Raw genomic sequence first — 16,385 nt, 5'->3', positions numbered from 1 at the left:
CCCCCTGTAGCTCTGTCGTGCCGTGCTGTAGTTTCAGGTGTTTGTAAATTAATTAAAATGGAAAAAAAAAAACCAAAAACAAACAACATCCCAAAAAAAAAGAAAAAAAAAAAAAAAGGCAGAAAATAGTTACCACCAACCACCCCCCCCCAAAAAAAAAAAGATTCTCCAGCTGCCCACAGAACAGTTTTATTTAAATTAATGAATGAATGAATTCAGTTTTAATGGGAGGGACACCCCAAAAATCCCCCACAGGGTGGGTGCTGGGTTGGGGCAGGGCATCACATGGCAGGGGGGGGGGCACCCCAATTATTTCTGCCCCCTCCCAACGCTGAAACCAGGGTGGGGGTCCCAGGAACCCCACGTTGTTCCTGGAGGGGTCCTGGTGTTCCTGGGGGGGTCCCAGGAGCCCCCTGTTGTTCCTGGGGGGTCCTGTGAGCTCCACACAGTTTTTGGGGGGGTTCTTGGCAGCCCCACGTCGTTCCTGAGGGGCTCCCAGCAGCCCCACGTTGTTCCTGGGGGTGGGTCCTGATGTTCCTGGAGGGGTCCTGATGTTCCTGGGGGGGGTCCCGTGAGCTCCACACCGTTTTTAGGGGGGTCTCATGAGCCTCACGTTGTCCCTGGGGGGGTTCCTGTTGTTCCTGGGGGGGTCCCAGCAGCCTCACGCCGCTCCCGGGGCTCTCCCAGAGCCTTCACTGCTTCCCCACCGCCTCCTCCTCCTCCTCCTCGCCGCGTCTCTTCTCCCTCTTGGACCCCCCCAGGCAAGGGGGCGCGGGGGGGTTCTGGGGGTCGCTCTGCCACTGCTCGGGGGTGCGGGCGGTGACCTGCAGGGCGTGCAGGGGCCCGGCCAGCTCGGCCCGCAGCGCCTCGTGCACCAGGCGGTGCCGCTGCAGCGGCGACAGCCCCGCGAAGAGCCCGCTCACCACCAGCACCCCGAAATGAGTCTCGGCACCGGGGGGGCCCCCGTGGCGGGGGGAGTCGTCCCGAATCTCCAGGTGGGTGGGCTGGAGGGCTGCGGTCAGCTTGGCACGGATGGTGCGGGCCAGGGGACCGCCCGTGCCGCCCATGGCAGCGCCCGCGGCCGCAAGGAGGGGACCCCGCATCGGGGAAGGGCTGCAAGAGAGAGGGGAGAATTGGGGGGTGCAGGGGGAGAAACGCCCCCGGTCCCCACCTGGCACCGGAGGGGTTTGAGGATTTTGGGGGAGGCTGAGAGGCAGAAGAGGCTGGAGGAGAGGGCGATGGTGGGGGGAGACAGGGATGAGGATCGAGGGTCTCAGGAGGGGGGGTTTGGGGGGCTCTGCCGGGTTATTGGGGGCGTCGGAATGGGGAACAAGGGGGGGTCTGAGGGCGGAGGAATGGGGAACAAAGTGGGGAAATGGGGAATAATCGGGGGCTGGGGCGAGTGGAAGGGGCAATAACGGGGTGCTGGCACCGGCGAGTCTGAGGTAGCCCTGCCGGACCAGCCCTTGCTCCGGGTACGGCGGAGGGGGCGCACGGGGGTGTCCCGGGGATCTTTCAGGCCCGAAGCTCTCGGGAAGGCCCTAACGCCCCTCAGAGCCCCCCTGTCCCCCGCGGGTACCCCGCGATCCTCCCACAGGGCACCCCTGGGGACCAGCAGGTGCTGCCAAAGTCCCCAAAGCCTTCGGTTCCCTCCCGGTACCTCCGATCCTCCCCGGTCCCCTCACGGTGCCCTCACCGCTCCCGCCGTCACGTGACACCGCCGCAGCTGCGCCACGTGACTCCACCCGCCCAATCACCGCAGGCGGTGTATGCCCCGCCCATACACACAAACCACGCCCTCTTTATCCTTATATGGATAACGAGGCGGAGACTGAGGTGTGGGGGCGTGGCCAGATGTGCATGAGGGACACGGGGCCGTTTAATTTCTCCTCATTTTTTTCTTTATTCTTTTCCTAATTTCATCCTGATTTTTCCAGGTTCATCCCTGATTTTCCTACTTTTATCCTGATTTTTCCATATTCACCCCTATTTTTCCAGCGCTGCCCTCATATTTTCCAAATTCACTCTCATTTTTTATTTCTCCTCATTTCTTTCCTTATCATTTTCCTATTTCATCCTGATTTTTCCCAGACCATCCTTATTTTTCCAGATTCACCTTCATTTTCCGAGTTTGCTCTTATGGGATTCCCTAAAAACTAAAAGAAGGGGGTTCTTTCAGTGCTTTTTTGGGGGGTTCTTCTGGGTTTTTAATTTTTTTTTATTTTTCTGTGGTTCCTGCCAGTCCTGCTGCCACCTCGTGGCGTGGATACTCTTCTCAAACTTCTCTCTGACTCACAGAAATCCCTGTAAAACCTCTTCCCCAAATCCCCAAATTCCAAAATCCCCAAATCCCTGTCGTAGTTGAGATGGAGACAACACCAAGCAACGCTCTCCATTTTCAGGAGGCTTCAGACCTGTTTTTAATCTATTTACGCTTTTTATCCATTTTTACAAAGCTCATAAATTTACACTCATTGCTCACAAGAAACAAAAAAAGTGCTTATTGGGACAGTTTCAGGTTTCTCTTATTTCTCCTTCTTTTTTCTCCTTTTTTCTTTCTTGGCTTCTGTGTCAAGGACCTTGGTAGGAAATTCTTCCAGGGGTGAACGTGGATCTCAAACTCCTCTGTAAAACTTCTCCCCAAATCCCCAAATGCCCAAAAAATCCCTGTCATAGTTGAGATGGAGACAACACCAAGCAACGCTCTCCATTTTCAGGAGGCTTCAGACCTGTTTTAATTCTATTTATGCTTTTTATCCATTCTTACAAAACTCATAAATTTACGCTTTACTCGTTGGTCACGAGAGACGAACAAAGTGTTTATTGGAACAGACGGTTCCAAGTTTCTCTTATTTCTCCTTTTTTTTTTTCCTTGGTTTCTATGTCAAGGACCTGGGCAGGAAATTCTTCCAGGGGTGGATCCCAAACTCCTCCGTGGCTCACAGAAATCTCTGTAAAACTTCTCCCACACCTGGAGAGCCCCGAGGGATTCCATGCCCACCTCGCCCGCTCCTCCGTGTGTGCTTGGGAAACCTCGGCCCTGCCTTCCCCTCCCCGCTGGAATTTTCCTTTTGGGATCCAAAATCCCCCCTGGCTATTTTTAAAGCGCTCTCTGGAGCCCACTCAGCTCCCGCTCCCCTGTCAGAATCTTCAGCTGTTTTTTCCTCCCTCTGCCCCCCAGCCTGGGTGGCAACAGCCGGGATTCCCTCCTCATTCCCGCCCCAGGCAGGGACCAGGATTTTCCTCGGGATTTGGGGGGATTTGGTGCCCATCTCGTGGCATTTTCTGGGGTAAGGGGAGCGCTGGGATCCTTGGATGAGGTGTGGGGATGGAAGGATGGGATTTGTGCTTGGCATGGGATTTTTCATATTTTTATTTCCCTTATTTATGTTTGGGATGGGATTTATTTCCTTGATTTCTGGAGGAATGGTATTTATTTCCTTGATTTCTGGAGGGATGGGATTTATTTCCCTTATTTATGGAATGGGATTTATTTCCTTTATTTATGCTTGGGATGAGGTTTATTTCCTTTATTTCTGGAGGAATGGTGTTTATTTCCTTGATTTCTGGAGGGATGGGATTTATTTCCCTTATTTCTGGAGGAATGGGATTTATTTCCCTTATTTATGGAATGGGATTTATTTCCTTTATTTATGCTTGGGATGAGGTTTATTTCCTTTATTTCTGGAGGGATGAGGTTTATTTCCTTTATTTCTAGAGAGATGGGATTCATTTCCTTTATGTATTATGGAGGGATGGGATTTATTTCCTTTATTTCTAGAGGGATGGGATTCATTTCCTTTATTTATTATGGAGGGATGGGATTTATTTCCTTGATTTCTGGAGGGATGGGATTCATTTCCTTTATTTATTATGGAGGGATGGGATTTATTTCCTTGATTTCTGGAGGGATGGGGTTTATTTCCTTGATTTATGTTTGGGATGGGATTTATTTCCATTATTTCTGGAGGGATGGGATTTATTTCCTTCCAAGCATGGCATGGAAGGAAGAATGCATGCTTTGGGATTGATTCTGCATCCTGGAAAGAAGAGGGATCCACTCTTCCAGCCCTCTGGCAAACACTGATTTCCCCAAATTCCTCTCTTCCCACCCCAATCCCAGAGCTCTCCTGGGCTCAGGTGGGCACCAGGATTTGCTCCCTGCAGGTGGAAAACAGCAGGAACTTGGTTTAGGAGCCAGAAGGATTTCCTCAATGTGTTCCCAAGGGGATTTGTGGGTGCTGGAAATGCTGAGGGGCCCAACTTCCCCACCCATCTCCTCCATGGCCCCTGGAATGGACCTGGAAAATCCCAGTTTGGACATTCCTGACCATTCCTGACCATTCCTGACCATTCCTGACCATTCCTGACCGTTCCTTCTCCTTGCAGGGGTTGGTGCAGCACTTCCTGCAGGTGTAGGTGGGATTTCAGGTGGGAATGGACCTGGAAAATCCCAGTTTGGACATTCCTGACCATTCCTGACCATTCCTGACCATTCCTGACCGTTCCTTCTCCTTGCAGGGGTTGGTGCAGCACTTCCTGCAGGTTTAGGTGGGATTTCAGGTGGGAATGGACCTGGAAAATCCCAGTTTGGACATTCCTGACCGTTCCTTCTCCTTGCAGGGGTTGGTGCAGCTGCCTCCTGCAGGTGTGGGTGGCATTTCAGGAGCGCAGCCAGCATGGCCTGGCAGTCATTGACCCCTGGGGACATCGGCCACCAGCCCTGGGGACACTGGGGTGACCCCTGGGGACATTGGCCAGCTTTGGCCCGTGCCATGTTTGCCTTCAGGACCTGGCTGTGCCCCAGGAGACAAAATGCTGGGAAAAGTGTTCCCTGGCAGGGACCATCCCCTTCCCTGCTGGACACGTCCCACAGGGAAAAGCTTTTCCCACAGGGATTCACCCCCGGGTGGTGCCCACAGGAGCTTCCAAGGAGGGAAACCCAGGGCAGCTCCCACATTCCCCACGGGCTGGGGGCTCCCCAAACCTGGAGCTGCCGTGCCCCCACCTTCTCCACGCTCTGGCTGTTGTTCCAGGGCTGGAGCAGGGCCCAGCTAAATTTAGAGGGATCGATTTCAACCCCCGCCTCTGCCCCGCGGGGGGAAAGGACAGAGCAAAGGTGGCCAGGGACGAGGAGCCACGGGGGGCTCCCTTCTCTGCCCCCTGGAAGGGCTCCCGGGACCCCCAATTGATCCAGCTGCAGGACCATGGAGGAGCCCAGAGGGGCTGGAATTCTCCCGAGTCTCTGTGGCTGTCACTTGGGGCAGAGCTTGTGACAAGGACGCGGGGAAGGAGCTCCCTGAGGAGGCTGAACCAGGTGAGGGGGCAGTGGGAGAGCAGGAAGGAGGCTCCAAGGATGTGGTTGGCACCAAGGGATGGCTCTGGTCCCACCTGTGGTGTCCCCAAAGTGAGGGTGGAGTGAAATGCTCAACGCCCACCCCTGTGAGGAAACAACTCAAGCAGCGCCGGGGCAGGGGGGGTTTAGGTTGGATATCAGGGTGATAAAATTTCAGGGTGATGAAATTTCCTCATGGAAAAGGGTGGTCAAGGTGTGGCATGGGCTGCCCAGGTGGAATCACATCCCCGGAGGTGTGGATGTGCCACCAGGGGACAAGTGGTGGCCTTGGAAGTGCTGGGTTGGACTTGCTCCCGTGGTCTGTGGGGCACCTGAAGGAATCTTGGGGTACCTGGGGAATTTGAAAGAATCTCGTGGTCCATGGGGTGTCCAAAGGAATCTTGTGGTCCAAGGGGTACCTGAAGGAATTTTGGAGTACCTGGAGGAATCTTGGGGTACCTGGAGGAATCTTGGGGTACCTGAAGGAATCTTGTGGTCCATGGGGCACCTGGAGGAATTTTGGGGTACCTGGAGGAATTTTGGAGTACTTGGAGGAATTTTGGAGTACCTGGAGAAATCTTGGGATACCTGAAGGAATCTTGTGGTCCAAGGGGTACCTGGAGGAATTTTGGAGTACCTGGAGGAATCTTGGGGTACCTGGAGGAATCTTGTGGTCCATGGGGTACCTGGAGGAATCTTGCTGGGTTTGGCTTCACCTGAGTTTTCCACTGCTCAAATGGTGTTTAACAAGTGCCCCTCTCAGTCCCATCTCTCCAATCCCCCCTCTGCTTCCAGGGGAGCTGCTGAATGAAGCCAGGAGCTGCTGGTGGGTGAGAGACCCCCCGAGCTCTGCATGGATGGGAATGGGGAGAGCTGCCCACAGTAGGAGCCCAGGGCAGCTGGAAAACTTTGGCTTCTTCCTCCGAGCTTTCCTGCTCCTCTTCCTCTTCAGGCATGGTAAGGATCCATGTGGGCAGAGTTGTTCTCTGTAAAAATCAGGAGAAAAGCACTTCCAGGAGGAATCTCCATGAGAATCTCGAGCTGGACGGTGGGGGGAATGTTGTGGTTTAGGTTTAGTTTGGTGGGTTAGAGGTGTGAGATGTTGGTGGTTTTTTGGGTGTTCAGTTTTGAGTAGGTTTAAACAGGTTTAAAGAAAAGGGAAAACCCCCTATGGTTCAGGGAATTTTTTTTTTTTATTTTAGCTGGTTAAAACTAACTAAAACAAAGGAGAGTTCTGTCTTGTTGTCTGTTAATTTGCAGACAGATTCAGTTTAGATGTAATGTCATATAGTGTATAGAAGAATAGTATAATAAATTAATAATAAAATTAATAATTACAATAGTGCAATTTTATTAATAATAGTATAATAAATTAATAATAAAATTAATAATGATAATAGTATCATAGTTTTAATAATAGTATAATAAATTAATAATTAATTAGCTTTCTGATAAGATGGAGTCAGATGCATCACTTCTCTCCCCTCGTTGGGGTTGCCTGCAAATATTACAGGGAGATGTCTTGGTTTGGAAAGACAGGAGTCTGCTAAGGAAGGCAGGAGCCTCCCCTGAAATGGAGAATGTAAATCCTCCCCACCCCTCCCAATTGCTATAAATTTTAAATTAGGGGCTCTCAAGCAGAAAATATGGGAGCAGGAAATAACAGTTCTTTAATAGGGAAGGAAATAAAAGGATAAAATAAACAATGCTGTAAACCAAAACAACACTGACAGAGTCAGAACCCAACCTGACACCCTGCGGGTCAGGGTGTGGGCAGCAGAACCATTGGAATTGTGGCTCAGCCCTCCTGCACTGCCAGGGGTGGCTCTGCTGGAGCAGGGATCCTGGAGAAAGGTGCAGCTTCTTCCTCTGAAGATCCAGTGGGAGAGGCAGCTGCTGTTCCTCTGGGAAATCCAGCAGAGAAGCTGTGCTGGTGTTCCAGAATCTCCAGATTATATCCAGGTAGGAATGCTTGGCTCCTCCCTCCGGGCAGAGCTGTGCTGGTGTTCCAGGATCTCCAGATTATATCCAGGTAGGAATGCTTGGCTCCTCCCTCCAGGCAGAGCTGTGCTGGTGTTCCAGAATCTCCAGATTGTTGAATTTGCAGGCAACTCTGACATGGGAAGAGATGAGAATCTTGACTCCATGTTTCAGAAGGCTGATCTATTATTTTATGATATATATATATATATTATATTAAAAGAAAATGATATATTAAAACTATACTAAAGAATAGAAGAAAAGATTTCATCAGAAGGCTTGAAAGGAATAGAATGGAATGATAATAAAATCTTGCGACTGACCAGAGAGTCTGAGACAGCCGGACTGTGATTGGCCATTAATTAAAAACAACCACATGTGACCAATCAAAGATGCACCAGTTGCATTTCACAGCAGCAGATAATCATTGTTTACATTTCGTTTCTGAGGCTTCTCAGCTTCTCAAGAGTAAAAGATCTTAACGAAAGGATTTTTCATAAAATATGTCCGTGACAATAAGGAAAACTGCCCACTTGACAAAAGCCAGCAGCCATTCAGATGATAACAGAACACGTCTTGCCCCAAAATCTGCAACGGCAGAGGACAGGCTGCCCCTTCCCCAACCCACCCCTTCTTCCTCAGTCTCTTCCCAGTGCAAGATCCTCCGCTGCAACTCGGAGTACGTGGCGGCCACGCTGCACCTGCGCGGCCCCGAGCGCGGCGCCGCCTTCTGCACCGCGCTGCGCTCCTACTCGCTGTGCACGCGCCGCACCGCCCGCACCTGCCGCGGCGACCTGGCCTTCCACTCCGCCGTGCACGGCATCGAGGACCTCATGATCCAGAACAACTGCTCCAAGGAAGGCCCCACGGCCCCGCCGCGGCCCCGGCCCGCGGCGCCCAATGCCGCGCACGGCTTCGAGTCGCTCGATATCTGCGATTACGAGAGGAGTTTCCTCTACAAGCACGGCCGGCCCCCCGGTTTCCAGCACTGTGCTGCTTTTGGGGACCCCCACATCCGAACCTTTCACGATGATTTCCACACGTGCCGGGTGGAGGGCTCCTGGCCGCTCTTGGACAATGATTACCTGTTTGTGCAAGCCACCAGTTCGCCGGTGGCCAAGGGGTCCAACGCAACAGTCACCAGCAAGGTAAGGTTAGCGCACAGGATGGGTGGCAAATCCAGGGTCAGGGCACCTCCTGTGCTTCCCAAAATCCTTGGAACCCCCTCAGACCCAGGGGGGCATGAGGAAGGAGGGACAACAGTGGTGAAGGTTGTTGAGGGGACCCTCAAATACTCCTGCTGCTGTCAGGTGATTGTGTGGTCCATTGGGTACCTGGAGGAATTTGTGGTCCATGGGGTACCTGGAGGAATTTGTGGTCCATGGGGTGCCTGGAGAAATCTTGTGGTCTATGGGGGTACCTAAAGGAATTCTATGGTCTATGGGGTGCCTGGAAGAATCTTGAAGTACCTGAAGGAATCTCATGGTCCGTAGGGTACCTGGAGGAATCTCGCTGGGTTTGGTTCCACCTGAGTTTTTCCATTGCTTAAATGGTGTTAAAAAAAAGAAGGAAATATTGTAGCTGTCCCCAAAGGGCTGTGGCAGGGATGGTTTAAGGACAGATAGGTGAGGTGGGACCTCCATCCTGAGATCCCCCCAACCCCTGTGATGGAACCACACCCACCACACTCACCGCCCTCCAACCAACCCCACTCCCCGCAGCTCACCATCATCTTCAAAAACATGAAGGAGTGCATCGACCAGAAGGTCTACCAGGCCGAGCTGGACAACCTCCCCGCAGCCTTCCAGGACGGCTCCGTCAACGGCGGCGCGCGTCCCGGCGGGAGCAGTTTGTCCGTCCGCGAGCTCAGCCCCGGCCGGCACGTGGAGATCCGCGCCGGCTACATCGGCACCACCATCGCCGTGCGCCAGGCCGGCCGCCAGCTCTCCTTCTCCATCCGCGCCGCCGAGGAGGTGGCCAGGGCCTTCACGGAGGAGCAGGACCTGCAGCTCTGCGTGGGCGGCTGTCCCCACAGCCAGCGCATGTCCCGCAGCCCCCGCGGGCGCGGGCGCGTCCCCGCGGAGACGGCGCGGGCGCTCTGCCGGGAGATGCTGCCCGTGGAGGATGTCTACTTCCAGTCGTGTGTCTTTGATGTGGTGACCTCGGGGGACGCCAACTTCACCATGGCAGCGCACGGGGCGCTGGAGGACGCTCGGCTCTTCCTGCCCGATGCTGAGAAGCTCCACATCTTCCAAGCTGGGGGAGGCTGCCAGCTCAGCTCTCCATCGTTGCTGCTCCTCCTCTTCCTCCTCCCGTGTGGATTTTGGGCTGTTTTGTTGCACTTTTAAGCCCTGCCTGCTCCATAGGGAACCTGTGAGAGCTGCTGGCTCCACCTGGAAGGTTCCTCACCTTGAAGGAGGCGTCTCAGAGACCCAAGAGAGGGAAGGGGTGAAGCCCTGGTTTGCACCTACTGGTCTCACAGGGATGGTGCAGCTGCTCCCAGCTCCTCTCCTGAAGGCAGTTCCAAACTTTTCTGTTCCGTTCTGACATGTTCCTTTTCCCCTAAGGATGTGGCATTGCAGAGCATCAAAGAAAAATAAACCCCCAGGGTTAGAAACCCCCTCTGTCCCTCAGAGCCTTTCCGTAAATTATTTCCCACCTTTGTCCCCGTGTTAATCCAGCAGAATTCCACCCAGGAACCCTACAGATCCAGAAATGACAGACTCAAAGCCCAAAGCCCAATTTTTAGCAGTTAAAAAAAAAAAAAAAAAAAAGGATTTGGGATCCAGCTGCTCCCAAAGCAGAGCAAGGCCACAAATCATTCTGGGGAACGTTGGGACCAAGAGGGAGACTTTTGAGTAGAAATCAGCCGGGTTTTGTCCATGTGCTCCTCTTACAGGATAAATAACAAGTGAATCTCCAGCAGTGGGAGCTGTGGAGCTTGAGATCTCCTATAAATCCCAGGCCACTGTTGCTATTTTTCCTTGTTTTCTTGGCACCTGTTGTGGACTCAATTTAGCTGGGTCTGGACTTGGGAAGCGGTGTCAGGTTCTAGGGAGGACAAAACACCCCTTGGGAGCTCTCTCCCTTGGGCCCAGATTCTCTGTCGCTGCTCAAATCCAACCCAAACTGGAGCTTTTGCTTGGAAAAATGGAATTCCTGGTGGCAGGGAGCCAGCTGGGCACACAGAGGGGCCCGTGGAAGGTGCAGGACTGGGAGGGCAAATTTCACACATTTTCAGAGGATTTCAGTAAAGCAGATGGAGCTCTACAGGAGAAATCATTTCCTTAGGGAAGGCTTTCCTTTATTTTTAATAAAGTGTTAAAAACTTGGCCATCCCTGTCCCACAGAATTGCAGGAAGGGCCTGTGGACGTGGGGGAAAAGGGAATTTCCGCCCCGCCAGGCACGGAGGCTCCATCAAGGGAGGTTCTACAACTCAAGTTTCAATACATCCACGGAGTTTTCTGGAGTTTTCTCTTTACTCTTTTGTGCCAAGAGCACAAAGAACGCACAGGAAATAATTTCATGGACATCGCTGCGAGTTCCCCCTCAGATGGGTGCTCAGAGCACACAGTGAGGAGCAGGAGGCCTGCTCCATGTTTTTTATTCTGCTCCTGGTAATCCCTGGTGGGTTTGACATTAAAGGGTCTATTTTTGAGCCCCCCCATTTCCTGTCATCTGTCTCTTCGTGTCTTTGGGCAGCAGTGGCAGATGAGGATAAGAATATCTCCTTCCTCCCCTGTTCCTCTGACTCCGGAGCTTTGGGTGGATGGAGAGGAAAGCAAGCTGCTTCCTGATGTGCTCCACGTGTCCCTTTGGGAAGAAAATCATCTGGGGAGGGATAAAACCCTCTGGAGGGGGAGAAAATCCTCCATGGGGAGAAGGTTTTCCATGGGGATGAAACCCCCTTGTAGGGATGAAATCCTCAGGAGCAGCGTTGGCGGTGCTGGAGCTCCTGGTGGAAATGGGGTGGGTTTGATGCTGCAGAACCCAATTGTCCTTTAGTTGTTGGCCTGTAGAGCCACTCTACAAGAATTCCCTGGGGAAAGGAGGGTTCCCAGTGGAACCAGACCTTCCCTCCTCCTGAACAGGCAGGAACCTGCGCCACCAGGACTGGGCCTGGAGCTTTCCTTGCCAGCCCTTTCTCAGGAGCCACCTCTGAAATTCAGAGAGCAGCTCCCAAACTGAAAATGTCCAGGAATTCTGATTTGGAGAGCTCTGGTTCCAGCTTTGAGGCTCGGCAGCTCCACCCGACCCAGATTTACACCAGGAGTGGCCCAACAAGGACAATTCTGACAACGGGATTACAACGTGGAGGAGCTGTTGCTGATGAATTATGGACTCATTAAGGTAGGAGAAACTTCTGAGATCATTAATCATTAACTCTCCCGCAGCACTGCCAAGGCCACTCCTGACCCATGACCACAGGCACCACTTGTTTTTGAACACATCCAGGATGGTTCCAAGGTCTGACCTCTCTTCCCACGAACACAATTCCCAAAATACCCAACCCAAACCTCCTCCTGAGGCCTCTTCCTCATGGGAGACCATCCTGAACCCCCTCAGCTCCAGCTGGGTGGTGAATTCCCCCAAGTGGGCCCTGTTGGAGCTGGATGGAGAGGCTGAGATGGTTTTTAGCAGGTGACATCAGCCAGGGAGGGGAAGGGTCGATCCAAAGTCCTTTGACGTCAATGGAAACAACTTTGTTGACATCAACAACTCGGCTTGGCGCCGACGTTCGGCTCCTGGGTTTGGGGTGGGGGAAGAGGCCTGTCCCTGCCCCAGGGATGGCTCTGAGCAGGAGCAGGGTGGAATAATTTGGGAATGGGCCAGGACCACCCCATGTTTGGCACTTTTTCCCCATTTAGATGAACCCCATGCATGGTCACGGCTCGGGTTTGAAGCTCTGTAGGGTGTCAAGAGGAGGTGGTGGCCCTGGGACAGAGGAGATGCTGGCCTTGTGACAGAGGGAGGTGGGGGCCCTGTGATGGTGGCCTGGGACAGAGGGAGATGGTGGATGATGGATGGATGGATGGATGGATGGATGGATGGATGGATGGATGGATGGAGGGATGATGGATGGATGGATGATGGATGGATGGAGGGATGATGGATGGATGGATGATGGATGGATGGATGATGGATGGATGGATGGATGGATGATGGATGGATGGATGGATGGATGGATGGATGGATGGATGGATGGATGATGGATGGATGGATGGATGGATGGATGGATGGATGGATGGACGGATGGATGGACGGATGGATGATGGATGGATGGATGGATGGATGGATGATGGATGGATGGATGGATGATGGATGGATGGATGGATGGATGATGGATGATGGATGGATGGATGATGGATGGATGATGGATGGATGGATGGATGGATGGATGGATGGATGGATGGACGGATGGATGGATGGATGGACGGATGGATGATGGATGGATGGATGGATGGATGGATGGATGGATGGATGGAGGGATGGATGGATGGATGATGGATGGATGGATGGATGGATGATGGATGATGGATGGATGGATGGACGGACAGATGGATGGATGGATGGATGATGGATGATGGATGGATGGATGGATGATGGACGGACGGATGGATGGATGGACGGACGGATGGATGGATGGAGGGATGGATGATGGATGGAGAATCCTCTGCCATTCCTGGAAAGCCTCCAGATGTCCACAGATCCCAGCACTGCGGCACAGTCAGAGCTCCGGAGTTACAGGATTTCCATCCTCACCCCAATCCACAAGGAATCACAGAATTCCAGAATTCCTTCCTTCCACATTGCTTCTGGCTGGAAAAGACCTCCAAGATCATTTTGCTCATGGCAGGGACACTTCCAGACACCAGATGGCTCCAAGTCAACGCTTTTCCTCCCCGAGCTCGACACTCCCAGCTCGGAGCAGTTGAAAAGGAGGAAAAATTCCTCATTTCTTTGCTGTCTGAGGGGCTCCAGGGGCTCTGCCCCTCTCTGCTGTCGCTGCCCGTTCCTGCCGGAGCAGATGGCAAACACGGGAATTGCATTCCCAGGATCTGAATCCCTCCTTGTTTGTGGACGGCTGAGCTCTTCTGGAACCTTCTCCCCCTCTCCCTGCTCCAAAAACACCCTCGGGGCAGAGAACAGGGGAGGAAAGCCCACCTGGATGGAGGATTTCCACATCCCAGTCTCCAGTGGGAGCTGGAAAAAATGGAATTTCACAGGAAAAAACGCTCCTGTGCAAGCCCTGAGGGAAGGGGGAAAAGGGGATCCCAGATCTCTGTCCCTGCAGAATCTCAAATACGGGGGTCAAAAACTTTGGCTGGGGACAAAACAGCAAAAAAAAGGGATTTAAAAATTTTTTTTTAATTTTTTTTTTTTTTTTTTTTTTTTTTTTTTTTTTTTTTTTTTACTTAGAGTTTGGGCAATTGAGGGGTGTTTTAAAAAAATTGGATTTTCTTTTTAGTGGTATGAGAAGGGTGAGACAATAGAGATGTCATAATTAGACGTTAAAAAGAAATGTTATAGAAATAGAGACGTTAAAAATAATAAATAGAATAGAAATAAATCTTATAAAATAATAGAAATAAACGTTATCAAAATAGATGTTATAATATATGCTATTACAATTAGAAGTTAACTAATTTTTAATTATAATATATTATAAATGGGTTTTGGTTTATTAGTTGTCATTACACTATGTTGTAAATGCTTTAAGGCTAATAATTTAAAATTACTCCTTGTGGGGTTTATTATAATGTATTTTTATAGTTCTATTTTTCTCAAGTATTATAATTTTTTATAGTTCTATTTTTTTAGTATCTAGTTTTATTTTTTAAACATTTTTTTAGTTCAACTTTCTTTCCTTAACAACGTTCACTTTACTTTATGGTATTTCTAAGTCAGTATTTCCCGTTTTCAGGTGTCTACAGGTGAGTTTTCTGCTAGGCTTTGGGTTTCCTCTTCGGCTATAAATTTATTTCCCACTGTGTGTGTGTATATATATATATATATATTTATTTATTTATTTATTTATATATATTATATATATATTTATATATATACATAAATATAATATATTTTATATATTTTTATATATATTTATATTTATATATTTATAATTTGGAATATACATAATATATTATATATATAGCATAAAATAGTAAAATAACTAAAAATAAAATAGTAAAAAAAATAAATATAATATAAAGAGAATATAAATATAAATATATATAAAATATATAAAATACGTAATATAGAATATATAAAAATATAATATGTTATAAAAAATATATTTATTACTGTGGGACAAGCAGCTGCTTTCCAGGAGCCAACCCAGTTCCAGAGTCCCTTTTTTTTTTCCCAGCTGGGCTCAATTCCCAGTGTTCCCAGTGCACAAACAAGCAGAGGAAGCACAGGAAATGCTTTTTCCACCCCAGCTCCCGGCTGCACGCTCTGTCCCCATGCTCCAACCGCTTCGGATCCCTCCCTGCCCCTCTCTCCCTCCCCTCCCAGCCTGGAATACGCTGGAAGGGACCATATAAGGTGAGAAAAATGGAATAAACATCCCAGAGAAGCTGCAAGGATCCTCCTTCTCCCCAGCAATCCCTGACTAAATTCTGCTTTTCTTTTTTACAGCAAGGACAAAGGCCGGGCTGCCCCAGGAGCAGCTGTGGCTTCTCCTGGCAACCCACCCTGATAACCTGGAGCAGAAAAAAGCACGGATCTTATCAGCAGAAAAATAAAAACCAAAAAAAAACCCCACGGATCTTATCAGCAGAAAAATAAAAACCAAAAAAAACCTCACGGATCTTATCAGCACTGGAGGGCTGTGCTGGCAAAAACAAGGCTGGGCCGTGCCCAGTTCCTTCCCCTGCGTGAGTCACCCTCAGGGTTCATTTTCTGCCCCTGTGGCTTTGGAAGTGGGTTATTCCCAGGCTGAGTGAGTCACAGTGGCCTGGAATTCTCTTTTCCCTGTTTGGGAGCTCCAGGGAAAATGATGGAAACTCTCACTCTGCCCATCCATCCACCTGGGGAACCTCTGAGCCCATGGGAGGGGTGTTGAAGTGGTAAATAAAATTTTAGTGCTGGCAGGAGGTTGTCCCTGCCCAGAGGTGCTGGTGATTTTCTTGGTTTTGAAAGAGATTTGATATTGGGGAAAAATTGCCTTTTTCCAAGTGAAAATCCTGACACCCCACTCCAGATTCATTCAGATTTCCTGGAATTCTCTTTTCCCTGTTTAGGAGCTCCAGGAAAAATGATGGAAACTCTCACTCTGCCCACCCATCCACCTGGAGAACCTCTGAGCCCATGGGAATGGGATGAACGCCTTAAATAACATTTTAGTGCCTTAAATTTAGTGCTGGCAGGAGGTTGACCCTGCCCTGGTGATTCCTGTCCTGATTTTCTTGGTTTTGAAGGAGATTTGATATTGGGAAAATTGGCTTTTTGCAAGCAACATCTTGGAGGGGGATGAATGCCTTAAATAAAATTTTAGTGCTGGCAGGAGGTTGACCCTGCCCTGGTGATTCCTGTCCTGATTTTCTTGGTTTTGAAGGAGATTTGATATTGGGGAAATTGCCTTTTTCCAAGTGAAAATCCTGACACCCCACTCCAGATTCATTCAGATTTCCTGGAATTCTCTTTTCCCTATTTGGGAACTCCAGGAAAAATGATGGAAACGCTCACTCTGCCCATCCATCCACTTGGGGAACCTCTGAGCCCATGGGAGGGGTGTTGAAGTGATAAATAAAATTTTAGTGCTGGCAGGAGGTTGCTCCTGCCCTGGTGATTCCCGTCCTGATTTTCTTGGGTTTGATATTGGGGAAAAATTCCCTTTTTCCGAGTGAAAATCCCAGCCCTGCTCCAAACCCATGCAGAATTCCTGGAGCAATCCTGAGCCTCGAGGGAATTGCTGGGATGGAGGGCAGGGGGGGAAAGGGCAGCGCTGACGGACAGGCCCGGGGGAATTCAGGGAGCATTTTTGGGATGTGGAACGTGCCTGGGATCAAATCCCTGACAAGTTCCTTGGCGTGGAGCTCCAGGGCCCTTTGGCTTTGCTGGAAT

General features: G+C 50.4%; 2 protein-coding genes and 1 long non-coding RNA gene across 5 annotated transcripts; 2 read left to right on the top strand and 1 right to left on the bottom strand.

The window, feature by feature from the left end:
• Positions 1 to 173: 173 nt before the first annotated feature.
• Positions 174 to 1,781, bottom strand: BOLA1 (bolA family member 1). 2 transcript variants are annotated; one of them, XM_054651237.2, is made up of 2 exons: positions 1,661 to 1,781; positions 174 to 1,113 (listed from the first exon to the last, which is right to left on the bottom strand). In XM_054651237.2, exon 2 carries the CDS (start codon positions 1,101 to 1,103, stop codon positions 693 to 695), a length of 411 nt encoding a protein of 136 aa, XP_054507212.2. In that variant the 5' UTR covers positions 1,104 to 1,113; positions 1,661 to 1,781; the 3' UTR covers positions 174 to 692. The 2 variants fall into 2 exon arrangements, with proteins under 2 accessions (XP_054507212.2, XP_054507213.2); XM_054651238.2 differs by having other exon boundaries at positions 1,697 to 1,781.
• A 3,407-nt stretch (positions 1,782 to 5,188) lies between these two features.
• Positions 5,189 to 10,950, top strand: HJV (hemojuvelin BMP co-receptor). The gene is made up of 4 exons (XM_077192163.1): positions 5,189 to 5,317; positions 6,131 to 6,292; positions 7,958 to 8,463; positions 9,037 to 10,950. The coding sequence occupies exons 2-4, from the start codon at positions 6,193 to 6,195 to the stop codon at positions 9,661 to 9,663; spliced, it is 1,233 nt and encodes a 410-aa protein (XP_077048278.1). The 5' UTR covers positions 5,189 to 5,317; positions 6,131 to 6,192; the 3' UTR covers positions 9,664 to 10,950.
• A 226-nt stretch (positions 10,951 to 11,176) lies between these two features.
• Positions 11,177 to 16,110, top strand: LOC129132202 (uncharacterized). Of its 2 annotated transcripts, XR_013185663.1 has the most exons (4): positions 11,177 to 11,285; positions 11,408 to 11,666; positions 14,686 to 14,864; positions 14,958 to 16,110. It is a non-coding gene; the product is annotated as an uncharacterized LOC129132202 (long non-coding RNA). The 2 variants fall into 2 exon arrangements; XR_013185662.1 differs by having other exon boundaries at positions 11,177 to 11,666.
• Positions 16,111 to 16,385: the final 275 nt, after the last annotated feature.

The sequence above is a fragment of the Agelaius phoeniceus genome, chromosome 31 (assembly GCF_051311805.1).
Source record: "Agelaius phoeniceus isolate bAgePho1 chromosome 31, bAgePho1.hap1, whole genome shotgun sequence".
In the NCBI taxonomy this organism is placed as follows: Eukaryota; Metazoa; Chordata; class Aves; order Passeriformes; family Icteridae; genus Agelaius; species Agelaius phoeniceus.
The sequence above is the reverse complement of the archived record's forward strand: the minus strand, read 5'-3'. Positions and strand labels throughout refer to the sequence as shown.